At 43.1% G+C, this 20,683-nt stretch overlaps 1 protein-coding gene across 1 annotated transcript in view; it reads left to right on the top strand.

Annotated features, from left to right (window-relative positions):
- Positions 1-20,031, top strand: part of PRSS23 (serine protease 23) — a 60,277-nt gene extending 40,246 nt beyond the window's left edge. The window contains exon 2 of the mRNA XM_075337555.1: positions 10,452-20,031. Within this exon, the coding sequence (XP_075193670.1) occupies positions 10,467-11,597 (1,131 nt within the window). The 5' untranslated portion in view covers positions 10,452-10,466 and the 3' untranslated portion in view covers positions 11,598-20,031. The remainder of the gene's footprint in view (positions 1-10,451) is intronic.
- The last annotated feature ends 652 nt before the right edge of the window (positions 20,032-20,683 follow it).

Raw genomic sequence — 20,683 nt, forward strand, 5'->3', positions numbered from 1 at the left:
CGGAGCATAGGTGCGGAACCTATCTAGGTTGGTGAGGGGTCACCATCTTCCATTCCCCTAGACACAGAATTTCGCTTACCTTCCGCCGTTTGCTTGGCACTTCCCCATACCTAGAATGACTTCCAGGAGGTCTCCAAGAGGCTAGCAGTGTCACTAATGTGTCACATCTGCATGTTACCTCTGGGGGATCTGGGATCAAAAGGTGTCATTGCTTAATTGATCTCAGGTCCTCTGTGGAGCCCATTTGACTGTTATCTTGTATTGATCTGGATTTACTTTCATTTGATGCTCCAGGGGTTAAGGACCCTTTCCGTTGTGCCTGCGATTACTCATACCAATCACAGCTGCTGCATCTTATCACTCCCTTCCACTATATTTACCCACTACTGGCTTCACTCCATGCCGGTTATAGTTCTTTTATACTGACCACTTTGAAGGAGCATGTCTCTGGAGAAGCTGAGGTGTTCATTTCTGTTGCAGCTGAGAATTTTCCTACTGGAGAATTTGAGGAGGACTATTATTTATTGTGTCTTTCTCCACTGGTTTATCTTATTTTCCTTGTGTTGCTTTAGTGCAGTAGTGAGACTAGTCAGGGTGAGTTCAAGGCCAACAAGGCGATAAGAACTTGATGGCACATGGGGGAAGGACTCTTCTAGGGATGTTAGGGAGTGCAGGGATCATACTCAGGTGAGTGTTAGGAGGTGACCTCTGCTTCCCTCTCCCTATTGCAGGGCCTTCTGTTGTAATTCTTCCCTGGTTTTCTCTTGGTGTTGTGCGGCTTGCCGGATGTCCTCTCGCACCTGGCGTTACAACCAGATTCCCATAAGAGTTTGCAAATTTTCTGCAACATTACGGAAAGCAGTGCACTCTGTTGTGTATGAAGCTAAATGCTCCATCATTAGACTTAGGGGCCCTTTGCACACTACGACATCACAAGCCGATGCTGCGATGTCAAGCACGATAGTCCCCGCCCCCGTCGCAGCTGCGATATCCTTGTGATAGCTGCCGTAGAGAACATTATCGCTACGGCAGCTTCACATGGACTCACCTGTCCTGCGACGTCGCTCTGGCCAGCGACCCGCCTCCTTATTAAGGGGGCGGGTCGTGCGGCGTCACACGGCAGGCGGCCAATAGGAGCGGAGATGAGCAGGATGTAAACATCCCGCCCACCTCCTTCCTTCCGCATATCCTACGGAAGCCGCGGTGACGCCGGTAGGAGATGTTCCTCGCTCCTGTGACCTCACACACAGCGATGTGTGCTGCCGCAGGAGCGAGGAACAACATCGGACCGTCGCGTCAGCGTAATTTTGGATTACGCCAACGCTGCACCGATGATACGATTATGACGCTTTTGCGCTCGTTAATCGTATCATCGAACCTTTACACACTACGATGTCGCATGCGATGCCGGATGTGCGTCATTTTCAATTTGACCCCACCGACATCGCACCTGCAATGTCGTAGTGTGCAAAGCCCGCCTTAGCTCTGACCTCCAGGAGCCAATTTAGGTGACGGGAAGGGTTGTGGCCGGTAAAATTGGTGTGGCTATGACTAAATGACAATGCCGCACTTTACGCACCGCACTCCTGCTTCTCCAGTTGGAGCATTTCACCAATTTGCCAAGCCTAACTTTAATGCTTATATCCAGTTTACCGCTCGGTCTGCGAGTCCAGATTTTATCCTAGGGGTCACTGGGTCCGGACAGGTCATCCATTCTACCGGTGAAGTGTCAGATTTTTCTACGCAGGTGGGAAAACCAATTATGCCCAACCGAAAAGCAACGAGGCAGAGAAACGATTCGTTACGCTCCGAGTCCAAGGAAATTCCTGACAGTGGGTTGTAGGGTTATTGGTTTCTGTTAAAAGACGCCTCATTAAGATACCCTAATGTCACGTAATAGGCGTGCAGCATACGCAGCGACATCCCAGGCCATGGCCACAGGGGGTGCTTTATGGATATTGTCAATTGCAATAAATCTACCCAAAGAAAATACAGCATACAATCAATTCCGATAATTCAGTAAGAAAGCCGCAAAAAAAAGGTTGGCCGCTAATGCTCAGATTTTAGTTTCTTGTCTTACAAACATAAAGCTTGGATTAAAGATGACTAAAGCCACAATTTATCATCAGTGATCGAGCTAACAACCAGCAAAACGGAAAAGATAAAAAAACCCTCTGCTGTTCCCACCCTGCAGCAGAATGCCGCACACACCGCACATCCAGCCACCACCGTGCGGACTGTCACCACCTGCTGGGCACTGCGCTAATTACCACCATTACCACGGCTGGATAAGGAATACCACACTGCTCTAAGACTGCATCAGCATAATTACTAGAAAGGGTCACAAGAAAATAATTCCAATCATCAGACCCCCTAAAGGCAAGAATAAATAATATAATGCAACTCTCCTTATGGAAAATAAAACTGTTTATATGTATAATTAATATAATCCTTCCTCTTATGTACAAGAATATAACTACTATAATACTGCCCCTATGTACAAGAATATAACTACTATAATACTGCCCCCTATGTACAAGAATATAACTACTATAATACTGCCCCTATGTACAAGAATATAACTACTATAATACTGCCCCTATGTACACGAATATAACTACTATAATACTGCCTCTATGTACAAGAATATAACTACTATAATACTGCCCCTATGTACAAAAATATAACTACTATAATACTGCTCCCTATGTACAAGAATATAACTACTATAATACTGCTCCTATGTACAAGAATATAACTACTATAATACTGCCCCTATGTACAAAAATATAACTACTATAATACTGCCCTCTATGTACAAGAATATAGCTACTATAATACTGCCCCTATGTACAAGAATATAACTACTATAATACTGCCCCCTATGTACAAGAATATAACTACTATAATACTGCTCCTATATACAAGAATATAACTACTATAATACTGCCCCTATGTACAAGAATATAACTACTATAATACTGCCCCTATGTACACGAATATAACTACTATAATACTGCCTCTATGTACAAGAATATAACTACTATAATACTGCCCCTATGTACAAGAATATAACTACTATAATACTGCCTGTATGTACAAGAATATAACTGCTATAATACTGCCCCCTATGTACAAGAATATAACTACTATAATACTGCTCCTATATACAAGAATATAACTACTATAATACTGCCCCTATGTACAAGAATATAACTACTATAATACTGCCCCTATGTACACGAATATAACTACTATAATACTGCCTCTATGTACAAGAATATAACTACTATAATACTGCCCCTATGTACAAGAATATAACTACTATAATACTGCCTGTATGTACAAGAATATAACTACTATAATACTGCCCCTATGTACAAGAATATAACTACTATAATTCTGCCCCTATATACAAGAATATAACTACTATAATACTGCTCCTATGTACAAGAATATAACTACTATAATACTGGCTCTATGTACAAGAATATAACTACTATAATACTGCCCCATATACAAGAATATAACTACTATAATACTGCTCCTATGTACAAGAATATAACTACTATAATACTGCCCCTATGTACAAGAATATAACTACTATAATACTGCCCCTATGTACACAAATATAACTACTATAATACTGCTCCTATGTACAAGAATATAACTACTATAATACTGCCCCCTATGTACCACAATATAACTACTGTAATACTGCCCCTATGTATAAGAATATAACTACTACAATACTGCCCCTATGTACAAGAATATAACTACTATAATACTGCCCCTATGTACAAGAATATAACTACTATAATACTGCTCCTATGTACAAGAATATAACTACTGTAATACTGCCCCTATGTATAAGAATATAACTACTACAATACTGCCCCTATGTACAAGAATATAACTTCTATAATACTGACCCTATATACAAGAATATAACTACTATACTACTGCTCCTATGAACAAGAATATAACTAGTATAATACTGCCCCTATGTACAAGAATATAACTACTGTAATACTGCCCCTATGTATAAGAATATAACTACTACAATACTGCCCCTATGTACAAGAATATAACTTCTATAATACTGACCCTATATACAAGAATATAACTACTATACTACTGCTCCTATGAACAAGAATATAACTAGTATAATACTGCCCCTATGTACAAGATTATAACTACTATAATACTGCTCCCTATGAACAAGAATATAACTAGTATAATACTGCCCCTATGTACAAGAATATAACTACTATAATACTGCCCCTATATACAAGAATATAACTACTATAATACTGCCCCTATGTACAAGAATATAACTGCTATAATACTGCCCCTATGTACAAGAATATAACTACTATAATCCTGCTCCTATGTACAGGAATATAACTACTATAATACTGCCCCCTATGTACAAGAATATAACTACTATAATACTGCCCCCTATGTACAAGAATATAACTACTATAATACTGCCCCTATGTACAAGAATATAACTACTATAATACTGCCCCCTATGTACAAGAATATAACTACTATAATACTGCTCCTATGTACAAGAATATAACTACTATAATACTGCTCCTATGTACAAGAATATAACTACTATAATACTGCTCCTATGTACATGAATATAACTGCTAGTCGTGGCCAGTATATGGTGAAATTATGCTATTTCTGCTTCTGAATTATATTCCCAACAGTGCTCACTGAAACCTTCTGTAGTTTAGAAATTATTCAGTAACCAATGCCATCAGTATATTTTTCAACAATAAGGTTGTGAAGGTCTTGAGACAGCTCTCTGGTTTTACCCATCATGAGATGTTTCTTGTGTGGTACCTTGGTAATGAGACAGCTTTGAACCACCTGATATTATTTTTCACTAAGTGGCAGGATTTCTTTCTACATACTGATAGATCTCAGCTGGTTTCAGGACTTTTTGCACCTCTCTTTATTCTTGTGTTCAATACTTTTCACTGTGTCATTTCTCATTATTACACATCACTAAATTTATGAACATCTATGGTTTGATTTCTTTGCCTGTGTGGATTGGATGGGTTATTACTGACATCTGGTGAGAATTTCTAAATATATTAACTTGGTAAATTGGTGACGTGTTCAATACTATAATATAACAATTCCCCCTATGTTCAATAAACTTACTAGCGTAGGTGTAGTAAAAGATAGCCAAGATATGTCCAGCAGTTACGTAGACAATGAATATGGCGGAGGAGCACATTGTTGACCACCACTCCATAGAGAGAAGGCTTTGTAGAGCCCTATTCTTTGGATCAGGGTCCTATTCGGTGGTTTATGGTTTACCTATTACCATTCAGGGCTAGCTTCTGTGCATGAAACCATAATATTTGCATTTCCAAATTTTAGAAATCCCTAGCTCTTCTAACATCCTCTTCTTTGAACCCAAATGACACAGTGATAAATCTCGTCCCCTGTCGTGTGTAGCTGCATATGATGTGCCGATTAACCTCTACTCTGAAAGATGCACGCAGCGTAATGGGTTTTCTGCTCTGTTGGTGGGCTATCTGCAGGAGCATGGCCTCGAGGTACTGTCGTCAACACTCTCTCGTTGTTTGACCTTCGCTACAGGCATTTCAGTAAAAAGAATCTAGAAATTAGTTTTTGTAACTTTACACACATGAATTCACTTTGATGGTGCTTCACTGCAATTCCAGATACGGCCATTAAGCAGGTGTGGCGCTATTTCTGGACCAGCTATGGTTATTAATCGTGTGCAATTTCAACCATCAGCAATAGCCCTCATGTCTCATTGTTGAAAAAGGACAGGAGGACTTTTCTATGGCTGACTGGCTTACCTTTACTGCAGGAGTGGGGAACTTTTTTCCTGTTGTGGGCCATTTGAAAATTCCTACCATCATTCGAGGGCCGCTTGAAAATTACCCTGCTATGTTTGGTCAAACAATTAAAGGGGTTGTCCGGCTTATTTTGCTTTTTTTATTATTACCCTATTGGGCTACATTGGGGCAGGTAAGTAGATAGTGAGCACTTACCTGCCCTGCTGTCAGCCCCTCTCCCCCGGCTCAGAGTGGTCATGTGACTGCTCCTGCTGTGATTTTGCTACTTCCGGTCATTTCATGTCAACATGGGCAGGGCCATGTTGACATGCAAATCTGGGAACACCTTGTTGCCGCCCTGCTGGGCTGTACAGTGCGATGAGCCCCGCCCCTCCCTGTGCGCTGCTGCTATCTGTGTCCTGTATGTGCTGGACAAACACAGGGTTGCCCTCTGTGTCTAGGACACCATCAGCGCTGTTTGCCCGATGGTGTCCTCAGCTCATTATGTTATGTGGTGCCGGGTAACTGTGACCCCCCTCCCCCGTGCGCTGTCTCTGTGATGAATGCAGCCTCCCGTGCTCCTCGCTTCTAAATACAGTCAGAAGCAGGGATGTCACCTGACACCAGCGAACAACAGCACTGAGCTCTGTGTATAGGACACTGCAATCATCACAGCACGGAGAAGAGACAGCATGCTGCATGGGTGAGAAGGGAGAGCGAGCAGGGGGGGAGGGGCAGAGAAGAGCGTGCACGGCTGACAGAGTGGGGGGGCAGAGAAGAGAGTTCATGGGTGTCACAGCAGGGAGAGCAGAGACAAGAGTTCATGGGGGTGAGAGACAGGGGAGTGCTGGGGGGCAGAGGAGACAGTGCAGTGGGAGAGAAGGGAGTGCATGAGGGTGGATTATGTATATTATATAACTCTAGGTGTGCGTGCGTGCGTGCGTGCGTGCGTGCGTGCGTGCGTGCGTGCGTGTGTGTGTGTGTGTATATCCATCCTATAGACTCACATTAGGGGCTATATATAATGTTCATTACATAGTATTCATTTATCTACAGGTGCTGGGGCAGAATACTGACAGGGAATGTGTGTGCAGAGGGCGGGCAGGGGGCGGGGCTGGACACTGAGGCCGGGGGCGGTGGCAGCTGTGACTGTGGGTTTGACAGTCAAACATGTCATGTTAGGTTGTGCTGAATGTAAGCAGAGAGCTGCAGAGAATAAAGTGAAAAATCAAGAGAAACAAAAGTTAGAAAACAAAAAAATAATGTAGGGTATGTTTTATATGACAATACAGCACAGATAAACTTAATTTTTTTTTTGGAGTTTATGTCGGACAACTCCTTTAACTCCCTGTGGTGGCTGGAGCTTCTTGTATTTGATGCAGCCATGATATTAGGCGATATTGATCTTGTTGCTTCTCACAACTGCTTTATCAGGTTTGTGTTGGCTGGGACTGCAGTATATACATCACAAAGGAGACGCTAAGGGCATATACATCACATGAGACGCTGGGGCATATATGTCACAGTAGGGGCTTGGGACATATACATCACAGGAAGGTATGGGGGAATATACGTCACAGCAGGGGCTTGGGGCATATACACCACAGGAGGGTATGGGGAATATACGTCACAGCAGGGGCTTGGGGCATATACATCACAGGAGGGCATGGGGGCATATACATCTAAGGAGGGGCTGGGGCATATATGTCACAGGAGAGGGTGAGGACATAGAGGGCGGCATATATCACAGGAAGGGATGGGGGCATATATATCAAAGGAAGAGCTGCGGGGCATATGATCACATAAAATGCTGAGGCATACACATCACAGGAGAGGCTGGGGGCATATACATCACAGGAGAGGGCTGGGAGGAATATACATCACTGGAGAGGCTGGGGAGCATACGCATGACTGGGAAGCACAGACATGACTGGGGAGGCTGGGAGACATAGACATCACAGGAGACATTGAGGGCATATACATCACTAGGGAAGCTGGGGGGAATAAAGATCACTGGAAGTACAGACATCACTGGGGGAATATACATCACTGGAGGGAGCAGACATAGTTTGGAGGGGCACACACATCACTGGTGGTATATACAGCACTGGGAGGTACAGGCAGCTATGGGAAGACTGGAGGGGCACATGCGGCTCTGGAGAGGCTGGAGGGGCACAGGCAGGCCCTGGAGAGGCTGGAGGGGCAAAGGCAGGCCCTGGAGAGGTTGGAGGGGCACAGGCAGGCCCTGGAGAGGTTAGAGGGGCACAGGCAGGCCCTGGCGAGGTTGGAGGGGCACAGGCAGGTCCTGGGGAGGCTGGAGGGGCACAGGCAGACCCTGGGGAGCCTGGAGGGGCACAGGCAGGCCCTAGGGAGGCTGGAGCAGCACAGGCAGGCCCTGGGGAGGCTGTAGGGGCACAGGCAGGCCCTAGGGAGGCTGGAGCGGCACAGGCAGGCCCTGGGGAGGCTGGAGGGGCACAGGCATCCATGAGGAGGCTGGAGGGGCACAGGCATCCCTGGGGATCCTGGAGGGGCACAGGCAGCCCTGGGGAGGCTGGAGGGGCACAGACATACTTGAATATGCTGAATGGGTACAGGCTTCCATGGGGAGACTGGTGGGGCACAGGCAGGCCTGGAAAAGCTGGATGGGCACAGGCATCCCTGGGGAGGCTGGACGGGCACAGGTATCCCTGGGGAGGCTGGACGGGCACAGGTATCCCTGGGGAGGCTGGACGGGCACAGGTATCCCTGGGGAGCCTGGAGGGGAACTCTGGGGCACAAAAAAACCTAAGGGATGCTGGGGCAGCCTCTCCTCTTCTGTGGGATGAGAGCACATTGCACTCCTATCCCACCCACAAAGTACAATGCCAGCGTGAGGACGTAATCCTGGAAGGAGTCCATACATAAGTAGTAACTCTGCAATGGGACCCCAGTGTCCTAGCAATTAAAAACATTGACTTCTTTGGGTCTCCATTCTGTGCACTTCTTTAGCTAATACACACACATAATGCATTGAGGAGGAACAATGCACAGAGTAATGTAACATCATGATTTTTCCCAAAGTGATGTTTGATAGTGTAGTGATAATGCTCACAGTAAGGCTATACTATGAAGATAATGCACAGTGATATTACAGTACAGGGAAAATGCACACATGATGTTACACCATAAATATAATGCACACAGTGATGTCACATTTTAAAGAAAATACAGACATGGGGTCCATGCCATAAAGATAATTCAGAGTGATATTTTACCATAAAAATAATGCACTCATGATGTCAGACAATAAGGATAGTGCACAAAGTAATGTCACGTAATGCACATATGATGTTTAATGATGAATATAGTGCACAATATGATGTCACATCATAAACAAAATGACAAATGATGTCATGACATAAAGATAATGTTATGCGTACAAAAGTGCACGCGTTGTAAATCTAAAAAAATAAGGTCTTACTTAAAACTACTACACCTGAGCCACCCGGTTCTTGTACAGACTAGAGGTCCCAGCTGCACAGTCCCTAAACGCCCCTGCGCAGACTGAAACAGCCCTAACTAGATGAATCAAATGACCATTCGGACTTTCACTTCCTAAGTGGCCATCTAGAGTCCCACGTACCTGCTAAAGAATCCAGGGGAAGGTACAGAGCAAAGGTAAGGTAAACCAAAAGTAATAATCTGTCAGGTGAAACACTAGACAAACAAGCTGTAGTTGCAAGCAGGGTCCACTTCAGAAATAACACCAGCGGGAAATGGCAGCCCCGGGAAGCTTTAAAGATAAACTTGCTGGGTGATAGGGCAGACTGAATCACAGCATTGGAAACACTTGTTGGCAGAAAGGTAATGAACACACAAACAAAGTGTTCAGAACCAGGACAATGACCAAACCTCACTATAGCTCAGTGGAGACTGAAACGGACCACAGCACAAGAGACTGCAGGATCAAAAGAAGGCATGACAGATAATTCGGACTGATATTACACTATAAGGCTGGGGTCACGCGAGCGTATAAAAATCTGACTGCTTTTCATCCAGGAGAGTAGGATGAGTGATATGAGTTTGATATTCCATATATTCTAGCATCCTTTTCACATAGGATAGATGTAAAAAATTGTTCAAATCGGGTTGGCATCAAGTGACGATGGGCCCCCGTAGCAAAACTTGCCCCATTAAATTGTTCATGCCCCCCTCCCCTCAATAGTCTTCTCTATGCATTACTCTTTCGGGATGTGGGACCTTTCTTGAGCCGTTAAGCAGACTTCTACGACGATACTTATTGTAATGATTGGACCATTGATAAATACTGTAAAGATAAAAGTTGCCCAATGGGCCAATTTGGCACATTTTGGCTTATCATTGCTTATGCAAACCATTGCTCACAAAGACGAGGATATTGTCTATCGAAAATGCGATCTCTCAGGTTGTAAAATGTTAGTAGTGGTGGTCAGCTGAGAGTAGATTTCTACTGCATGATCCATAAAAGTTGGCCAAAGTTTTGCCATGTTGCAAAATATGGGTTTTCTTTCCTTGTATTTTATTATTATTTTTCATTTTTTTATGGTACAATCATATGTTTTTTGTTGAGAATAATTAATAATTTTCTTTTCTTACTTGTAGATTGAAGACGTAATCATGGCAGGAAGAGTGTCTGCAGCTTGTGTCCTCCTGTTCCTGATCTCCGGTGTCAATTCCCATGGCTCTAGTTTGAAACCAACTTGGCCATCATACAAAGTTCCAGTGGTTCTTCCTCAGTTGACCACTGGCCTGGAGAAACCTCACTTTGATGCAGAACCAAGGCTTGATGTACCGGGCTCATGTGGCTCAGAATGCCACAAGCATATTCCAATGCCTACTTTGGATGAACTGAAGGACAACATGGCTTACGAAACCTTGTATGCCAACGGGAGCCGCACCTTAACTGAAGTAGGGATTTATGTTTTTGCTAATAGGGAAGACACTGAAAGAAGAAGCCATGGGAAGTCCCGTCGTAAAAGACAAATCTATGGATATGACAGTAGGTTTAGTATATATGGAAAAAACTTCTTACTCAATTATCCATTCTCGACTTCCGTAAAGTTGTCCACTGGGTGCACTGGCACATTGGTGGCGGAAAAACATGTCCTCACAGCTGCCCACTGTATTCACGATGGCAAAAGTTATGTCAAAGGTGCTCAAAAGCTTAGAGTTGGATTCCTAAAACCAAAAGTCAAAGATGGAGGTAAAGCTCTCAACCAGACAAATCTGGGATCTAGTGAAAAAATGAAATTCCAATGGATTCGGGTGAAAAGGACCCATGTACCAAAAGGATGGATTAAAGGAAATGCCAATGACATTGGCATGGATTATGATTATGCTTTGTTAGAACTCAAGAAACCCCACAAAAGAAAATTCATGATGATCGGTGTGAGCCCAACCGGCCGACAGTTGCCTAGTGGAAGAATCCACTTTTCCGGCTTTGACAACGATAGACCCGGGAACCTGGTATATCGATTTTGTGATGTCAAAGAGGAAACCTACGACCTACTTTACCAGCAATGTGATGCCCAGCCCGGAGCCAGTGGTTCGGGAGTTTACGTCAGGATGTGGAAACGCGATAAACAAAGATGGGAGCGTAAAGTGATTGGAATTTTTTCTGGACACCAGTGGGTGGACAAAAATGGTGACAAACAGGACTTTAATGTCGCGGTCCGGATCACGCCTCTTAAATATGCCCAGATCTGCTTTTGGATTAAAGGAAATTATATAGATTGTAGGGACGGATAATGATGGTCTACTAACCAGGCCATTTTCCCAAAATTTTGGTTGTAAGGTTTGGCCAACTACTTAACCAAACCATTTCCCGAAGGTTTGGCCAATGTATGAATGTACCGTTCAGCCAGTGCAACTTTTTCTTCTTTCTAGCCTCGTTCTTGGGGACGTAAGAGTTTGTTCAACACAATGGGAACATTTTCGACTTCAGCTTCTTTCACAGTACTAATAAGTCAAGCAACTCAACACGACGTGTATTGACAAATGGAGTTTTTCAGCCTTTTGTTTCTTTCTTCGAAGCATCGGCCAAACTAATGAAGACTGTCAAGAAAAGACACATATTGTGTGTAGGCTTTCATTTGTGGCTGAATGAGAATCGTAATGTTTTTTGACAATTGCCCATTGCTCCATGATGTATAATATGCACTTTTCTCGGCTTCTTTATAAGACTGTAAATGTGTCTTTCTTTTAAAAATTACTATTTTCCTACTGAATTTTTATTACTGCTGTAGATAAGCCTTTTTATATATTATATATTTTTTATTTTATATCCATTTTTTGCCCCTTAAGTAGCTTTTAATCTCAGGATGTACAGAATATGCAGATGGAAGCTGAAATGTATTATTAGGATGTCACTCTTCATTGAATTCATCGAGCCGGCAGGAATTTATATACTTTTTTTTTTCCCTCCTATCTAATGTTTTCACTCTTTGGCACTTTTGGATGAAGCTTTCAAATGAGTTTTAGAAAATTCGGAGCCAGAACAAAAATTAAAATTTATCAACCCTTGTCTGTAAAATAAAAAAACCCAGACGGGATTCAAGAACAATTATTTTGCTGGAGTAAGATGGAAAATTTAGAATTTTAATGTTTTGATACCTTTTCTGCCAAGAGTTTTAATTTGACGGCTACTATCTCTTCTCAAGCAGAGAGGATCGGAAGTTACAAAAGTTAAATGAATCTCTCTGGACTTTGTATATAATTTTTTATAGTATATTTCCAATATTGAAGGGGTTGTATGGCGAAAACAATTAATCGCTCATCCACATGATAGGTGATAACATACCGATCGTGGGGTTCCGACCACTAGGACTATGGATGAGTGAAATTGAATTATATTCTAATTTTACATTCTTCATTTTTGGCAAAAGTGGATTTTTAGTACCGTATTTTTCGGTTTATAAGACGCACCAGATTATAAGACGCACCTCAAATTTAGAGAAAAAAAAGTAAAAAAAGGGGTCTGTCTTACTATCCGGTGGTGTCTTACCGAGGAGGGATGTCAGCGGTGGTGGAGCAGAGTCCTAGGAGACAGGGGTGGTGGTAGAGTAGGGAACTTCTGCGGGCGGTGTGGCAGGTGTCTGAGATGCTGGCTGCAGGCACTGTGAGTGAGGCAGGCAAGATCCAGAAACTGTCGGAGGGGTGAGCTTCAAAGAAATAGTGCCCCGGAGTCGGCGCATGTGCAGATTGACCTGTCTGCTCAATGAGAAGCCAAGATCTCATCTGCGCACGCGCTACCTTGGAGCGCTATTTTCCTTAAGTACTCTGCTTGGAGATCATTGGGCCAGATCCTGCGCAGATGAGATCTTGAGCCGAGAGCTCCATCTGCGCATGCGCCGACTTCGGGCGCCATTATTTGAAGCCCACATCACCGACATTTTCAGAATGGTAGTCCCTGCCCAACAGGCCACAGTAAACCCGCAGCACAGCGCCCGCGGCCCATAGCATCCCCTGTAACCCCTCTCCACCTCAGTAAGCTGCATTTGGATTATAAGACGCACTTCTTATTTTTCTCCCAAAGTTTTGGGAGGAAAAATATGTCTTACAATCCAAAAAATACAGTATATTGGTGGCTTGATTGGAGGAAAACAAGTAATCGCTCATCCGCATGATAGGTGATATCTTACTGATTGTTAGGGTCCAACCGCTAGGACTAGAAATTAGTGAATAAGTATGAGTGAAATTGAATTGTGTTATTGAGGCAGGGATCATAGAACATCCAATATCCATATAGATCTTTAGAGTCCACAATGAGTCCACACAAAGAAAACAGATCCGGGGCGCCACCCAGCAATCCAATGCCAAGGAAAATGCAACAACAGTCCTTAGATGAGTTCCTTAAATCCGGTAGCGTGGCTGAGACAACACAATGCCACGTAGCAGCTGATCTTCAATGTCCCATAGTCCACACACAGGCACCAGGACCTGCCCTCAGCACAGATCCTCGCCTTTCACCCAACAAAGCATCAACGGTAGTTATGAAATAAGGCAGCCACGTTTTACAAATCCTGTACAACTCCTTTTAATTTCCGCCAAGAGATGACAATGTTGGAGGTACCTTTTAAAGTAAAGTATGGACCACCATCTTTTTTTGCTTAGGGAAAGCGGCTCCATGCAGGTGTCAGGGAGAGCCTCTGCCGGTGTAGCACGTTGGCTCCAGGGTTGTAAATGAGACCTTGACCCTGTAAACCTTCTTGACACTCGGGGATCAAATGGATTGCCAATACAAAATCACTTTTCGAGGATAGCGTATCACATAAATTTTGGGCTCATCACAATGTAACTTTTAAAAACTTTTCTGGCTTCTTAAACTACTGAATGAAAAATAGTATAAAGTGTGATCGACCTCTGCAGTCAATAAGATCATACATTTCACTTGCTGTATTCTTGAGTAGGAACTTCCTATTCTTAAAGGGGTTGTACGGGACTATTTTTTTTCTCTTTGGGCTCAGCATTCGTTGCACTGGTGGACAGAGACAAAAGTGGGCCCCTGTGGAAGGACAATAGAGGGGCCCTTTGCAGCCCAAGAGCTCATCATAATGCAAAATTCCACCTGCTTTGAAGATAGAAATGTGCCCCCTTATCCCTGAGGCCCCTCTACATTGCACCAATGATATGTCCGCCCCTGATTCACCGGGAGGTTGTTGTTAGCTAGCTGACTGTTGTATCGGCGATCTCTATGGGCTGAGAGGTCACAGATCGGCGATCATTCTGTTTCCTGTGTCATCGCCTTATCTTCCACTCTGCTGTATCCATGGGGTGTAAATCCTGACTTAAAGATGATTGACAGCCGGCTAACCTTAAGGGCAGCTTTGCACGTTGCCACATCGCACGTGTGATGTCGGTGGGGTCAAATCGAAAGTGACGCACATCCGGCGTCACTTTCGACATCGTTGTGTGTTAATCCTAGATGATACGATTAACGAGCGCAAAATAATTACGCTGCTGCGACAGGTACGATGCTGTTCCTTGTTCCTGCGGCAGCACACATCGCTGTGTGTAACACTGCAGGAGCGAGGAACATCACCTTACCTGCCGCTGCCGGCTATATGGAAGGAAGGAGGTGGGCGGGATGTTTACGTCCCGCTCATCTCCACCCCTCCGCCGCTATTGGCCGCCTGCCGTGTGACGTCGCCATGACGCCGCACAACCCGCCCCCTTAGGAAGGAGGCGGGTCGCCGGCCAGAGCGACGGTCGCAGGGCAGGTGAGTGCATGTGAGGCTGGCGTAGCGATAATTTTCGCTACGCCAGCTATCACAAGATATCGTACCTGCGAGGGGGGCGGTGACTATCGCGTGCGATATCGCAGCATCGGCTTGCGATGTCGCAACGTGCAAAGCCCGCCTAAAGCAGAGAGGTGCCGGCTTTAAATCAGCATGACGTCAACTGGGACGCCTGATAGACACAACAGAATAGAAGAGAAGGAACTGCCCTTTCTACGTGATGTCACAGGAAACAGGAAAATTGTTGGCAGGAGCGGTCTGTGCCAGCAGAGAACGGTGCCGGGCAGAACAGGCAGGTTGTTGTTAGCTAGCTGCCTGTTCTGACGATGATCTCTACTGGCTCAGAGAGGTTACAGACCGGCAATCCTCCCGTTTCCTCAGTCATTACATTGACAAAGCAGCTCCTTCTCTTCCGTATCCTTGGGGCGTCAATCCTGACATCATGTTGATTGCAAGCCAGCTTACCCTAAAGCAGCAGGGAGACAGTTTTCAATCAACATTGCATTTGCAGTGACGCTTGGTAGACACAGCAGAACAGAAGAGAAGGAACTGCCTTGTCTACGTGATGTCACAAGAAACAGGAAAATTGCTGGCAAGAGTGGCTTGTGATGGTAGAGATCAGTGCCAGGCACATCAGGCAGGTAGCCAGCTCAGCTAAACATGATTTCGGCAGTAACACCTGATGGATACAACAGAATAGTAGAGAAGGAACTGCCTAATCTACGTTATGTCACAGGAAACAGGAGAATCGTTGGCCGGTGTGGTCTGTTACGGCAGAGATTGGTGCCAGGCAGAACAGGCAGGTAGCAACTAGTAAAGGGGTTGTCCGAAACTTCTACTTTTAAGTAAAGTACATACAGGCCCAGCCCTAGTCCAATCCACAAAGTGTAGGGATTTCATACTTGGAATACAATAGTCTTACATCACCTTCTCGTGGATATAAAATCATAAAACACAATAATATTGTAACTGAATTATTAAAAAAATAAATAAAAATTAGTGCAGATTTTAATTTGATTCACAAATTTAATTTATTAGGATGCAAATAGGAAAAAATGAGATGAGAAATAACCGTTTTTTTTTTAATTTATAATATAAACTTTAATGCAGTTTTACCCTCATTGCTTTCAATGATGTTCATGTTATATTCATTGCATTGAAAAGAAAGGAAAATTAAAAAAATATTTTATTTCTAAAATAAAAATAAATATAAAAAACCAGCCATTATTCCCCAAAATCTGAATGTGAATTTAAGATGTAGTTTCGGAGAATGAACTGTGACCTCTCGCTGTATGAACAGGTCAAGATAAACATCGGGCACTTTGTATTGTCACATTAAAATTCCAGGCATTTTTCTCTGACCGGACGAGACAGGCGCTGGTCGGTAAATATTACTTTAGGTCCATCACGGATTAATTCTGGTCTGGACTTGTAGAATGGCCCAAAGCCTGGACATAACTTCTTACACAAAAAGCAGGAATTTTACAAATGAGATCAAATAATAATATACTGGTTTGTTGATACAATATCAAGGGGTCAATCTTCGAAACTCAAAGGTGGAAGATATATTAATTTTTGCCCATTAACCTCAACAAGACTCATTAAAGGACCATTGAGTTTTTTATCTTTCTAAAAGAAAGCTCCAAATGATACTTTGCTTATACATGGTCACTATTAGGGTACGTAATATGGCCTCCTTGTAACGACCCCTCAATGTTGCTTATACATGGTCGCCATTAGGGTAGGTAATATGGCCGCCTTATGATGACCCCCTCAATGTTGATAATACATGGTCAGTATTAGGGTAAGTAACCTAGCCTCCTAATGATGACCCCTTAATGTTGCTTATACATGGTCACCATTAGGGTAGGTAATATGGCCTCCTTATGATGACCCCTCAATGTTGATAATACATGGTCAGTATTAGGGTAGGTAATCTAGCCTCCTAATGATGACCCCTTAATGTTGCTTATACATGGTCACCATTAGGGCAGGTAATATGTCCTCCTTATGATGACCTCTCGATGTTGCTTATACATGGTCACCATTAGGGTAGTTAATATGGCCACCTTATGACCCCTCAATATTGTTTGCAAGTGGTCACTATTAGCGTAGGTAATATGGCCTCCTTATGATGACCTCTCAATGTTGCTTATACATAGTCACCGATAGGTTACGTAATATGGCCCCTTATGACCCCCTCAATGTTGCTTATACTTGGTCATTATTAGGATAGGTAATGTGGCCTCCTTATGATTAACCCTCAATGTTGCTTATACATGGTTCCCATTAGGGTCTCCTTATGACCCCTCAATGTTGCTTGCAAATGGTCACTATTAGCGTAGGTAATATGGCTTCCTTATGATGACCTCTCAATGTTGCTTATACATGGTCACCAATAGCTTACGTAATATGGCCTCCTTATGATGACCCCCTCAATGTTGCTTATACATGGTCACTATTAGGGTAGGTAATGTGGCCTCCTTATGATGACCCCCTCAATGTTGCTTATACTTGGTCACTATTAGGGTAGGTAATATGGCCTCCTTATGATGACCCCTCAATATGAGTCTTTTTAGTATAGTTAATACAAGGTTGTGCCTCAATTATGACCCCTATTTATTAGTTAAAACTTGGTACCACCCCCAACGCATGTCTCACCTCAATATCACAGCATATGTCAACCTAGCGCCCTAATTGTTTTCTAGTCTCTATTTTTGGAGGACTCCCATCCGTGAGACCCTTATCCATAATCATGAAGCCCTACAATCTGAGTCAACGTTCTCCAAGCTGATTAGCTGTGGTGACAAATACCTAAATAGGTAATTCTGGTTTATTAGCGGTGATCCCAACTCAGGTCTCTTCAGTATGGAGGTGACTTTTTGCTATGAAGGACACGGCATGTCTCTATACTTCAGTATTGATTTAAATAATAACAATGTAATACTTCACTTTCCCTGCGGGGGCAGTGCAGGGGGAGTGAGTACTTCTCCTAAGTCCAGTAAAAAGCTCATATCAGCTCTACATATTAAATCTATTCTGAATTTTGGCTTTTCTATTACATATTATGGACTGTGTTACTATGTAAAGTGCCTATTTTAAAGGTGATCTCCAGTCCACTGCCCTGTAAAGGCTTTTTATATGAACACATTTAGCTTATGTAATTCTCCTCTTGTATTTTTTTTTCTGGCTAAAGAAACTGAAATCCATAGTCAGTCTATACTGCTACTTTAGTTTTGATGTCTAAAAAGGTGTCTTAAAGGGAACGTGCCACCAGGTTTTTCCCTTATGAGCTGTGGCCACGACCAGTGGCCTCTATATACAGCATTCCAGAATACAGTATATAAGAGCCCAGGCTGCTCTGTAGAACGTAAAAAACACCTTTGTAATACTCACCTAGGGGGCAGTCCGGTCCGATGGGTGTTGCTGCTCTCAGTCCGGCGCCTCCTCTCTTCTTGCTATCTCCATCCTCCTGCCCAGCTTCATGTGCATGATGTGTCCTGCGTCATTGTCAGAGGGGTCTGCATTATGCTCCTGCGCATGCGCACCCTGATCTGTCCAGCTGAAGACAGATGAAAGTACTGAAGTGCGCATGCGCGGACAGTCTTTGACCTTTCCTCGCGCATGCGCATTACAGTACTTCGCCCTTCCCTCAGCAGGGCAGAGAGAAGTGCGCCTGCGCAGGAGCGCAATGGAGACCATTGTGTGGATGATGTAGGACGCGTCATGCACAAGGGCTGGGCAGGAGGATGGCAATCGCAAGAAGAGAGGAGGTGCCGGACCGAGAGCTGCGATGCCCATCGGACCGAACTGCCCCCTAGGTGAGTATCATAAAGGTGTTTTTTATGTTCTACAGCACGGCCTGGGCTAATATACAGTATTCTAGAATGTTGTATATAAGGGCTCACTGGTGGTGGCCGCAGCTTATAAGGGAAAAGCCTGGTGACCGGTTCCCTTTAAAGGTGACTTCCATGAAAAACATTTTAGGACTAATGAACAAACTAAGCCAAATTATAGCGCTTAGTGGGACTTTGGGGGTAACCATGGGTGGACTGTCCATTTCATCCATGATTAGAATCTCATGAAGGTGTATAACCATGAAGATGGGCTACCCCCTTCTTGGTACCCCTACCCTCTGGTCCAGGAATGAGATCTCATCTATGGTCTGATGGACTCGAGCTGTGACGGCCGTAGGGGAAATAACCGGGCTCCTATACTCCTTTCCTACATTGTTTAGGTAGATTACCAAGAAGAGGGGGCAGATGACTGTATTATCTGACTACGCAGAGTTTATTTGTAGTCTGTTGCTATGGAGACCAAGACAAATTTGAACATTTTTATACAAGATTATTAGCAAAGTTGCTTTAGTTTTCCTTTATTTGTAAGATGCCCTGGGGCAAAGAAAAATAAAATTGGTTGCAAAGGTTGAAGGACCTAGATCTGCTTGGGACTTTATTTTTTAATTTTAATGAGAAGTGTTTGGTGTAACTACTAAGATTTATTTAATAAGCAGCATGTTGTATTATATAATCCTCCTGGTTAAACCTCTTTTTGGTTTATGGTGCTTTTATATTTATTTTCTCTTTGTACATTTCATGGCATTGAGCAGCATTGATGGCGTTTCCCTCATATGGTGTAACACCGTAGCTGAACTATGTTATATTATTGTGTATTGATTATTGTGTTTTCATCATTGTCCTGGAGAAAAAGTTCTCAAAAATGTGTACAAATGTTTTTTTTTGTTTTTTTTTGTTTTTTTTTATTGTAAATAATTGTAAGGATCAGTGCTTGGATGTAACACTTAATATAAAGGGTTCACTTTTTCAATGTAAGCCAGTGGAAAAAAATCTGATAAAATGAAAGAATTCCATTTTTGCTTGTGCAATAGACTTTTTTTCTTGTGTAAATTTATTTCAAAAATCTGAATTAAAATATCTGAAAATCAATTATTTGCTTTGTCCAAAAGGTTATGGACTCCTTTACATATTTATTTTTTTGCATTGCAACTATAGAAGGCAAAAAAAATAAATATTTCTATAATAGGTTTTATGTTTCTGCAGCCTGCATGTATTGCAATACATTGCAAGCTGCTCAATGCTGTTCACTGTCATTCCTGATAGCTGGGTACATTGTCAGTCTGGTCTCCAGTTCCTCCATTTTATTTTAAAGGATATGAGCATGTTTTTGATGTTTATTCTGAGAACAGCATAATTTAGGGCAAGAGAGCATGATTCCACTTACTAGGATGTATGTATTATAGTTTCAATACAACCAGTATTTTATCAACAAAAGTTTATCACTGCAGGACTAGGTGTCTCGTGCAAACCAATCCATCTAATAACCTATATCATAATAACCAGCTAATAAACCAATCTAGCTATAACCCCACCCCCACCACTGATTGGCAGCTTGTTGACAATACACCGTGTACACAGAAACTTGCTAATCGGTGTTATGGGCAGGATTATACAGGGCTATATCTACGGTAGAGAAAACAGGGATCCTATCAAAACTATATCAAGTAGCACAGTAAGTGACATATCGTTAGAATTGGACTTTGTGTCTCTTATGCTGCTCTCAGATTACTGTCACACAGAG

Source organism: Anomaloglossus baeobatrachus, chromosome 2 (assembly GCF_048569485.1).
Source record: "Anomaloglossus baeobatrachus isolate aAnoBae1 chromosome 2, aAnoBae1.hap1, whole genome shotgun sequence".
NCBI lineage: Eukaryota > Metazoa > Chordata > Amphibia > Anura > Aromobatidae > Anomaloglossus > Anomaloglossus baeobatrachus.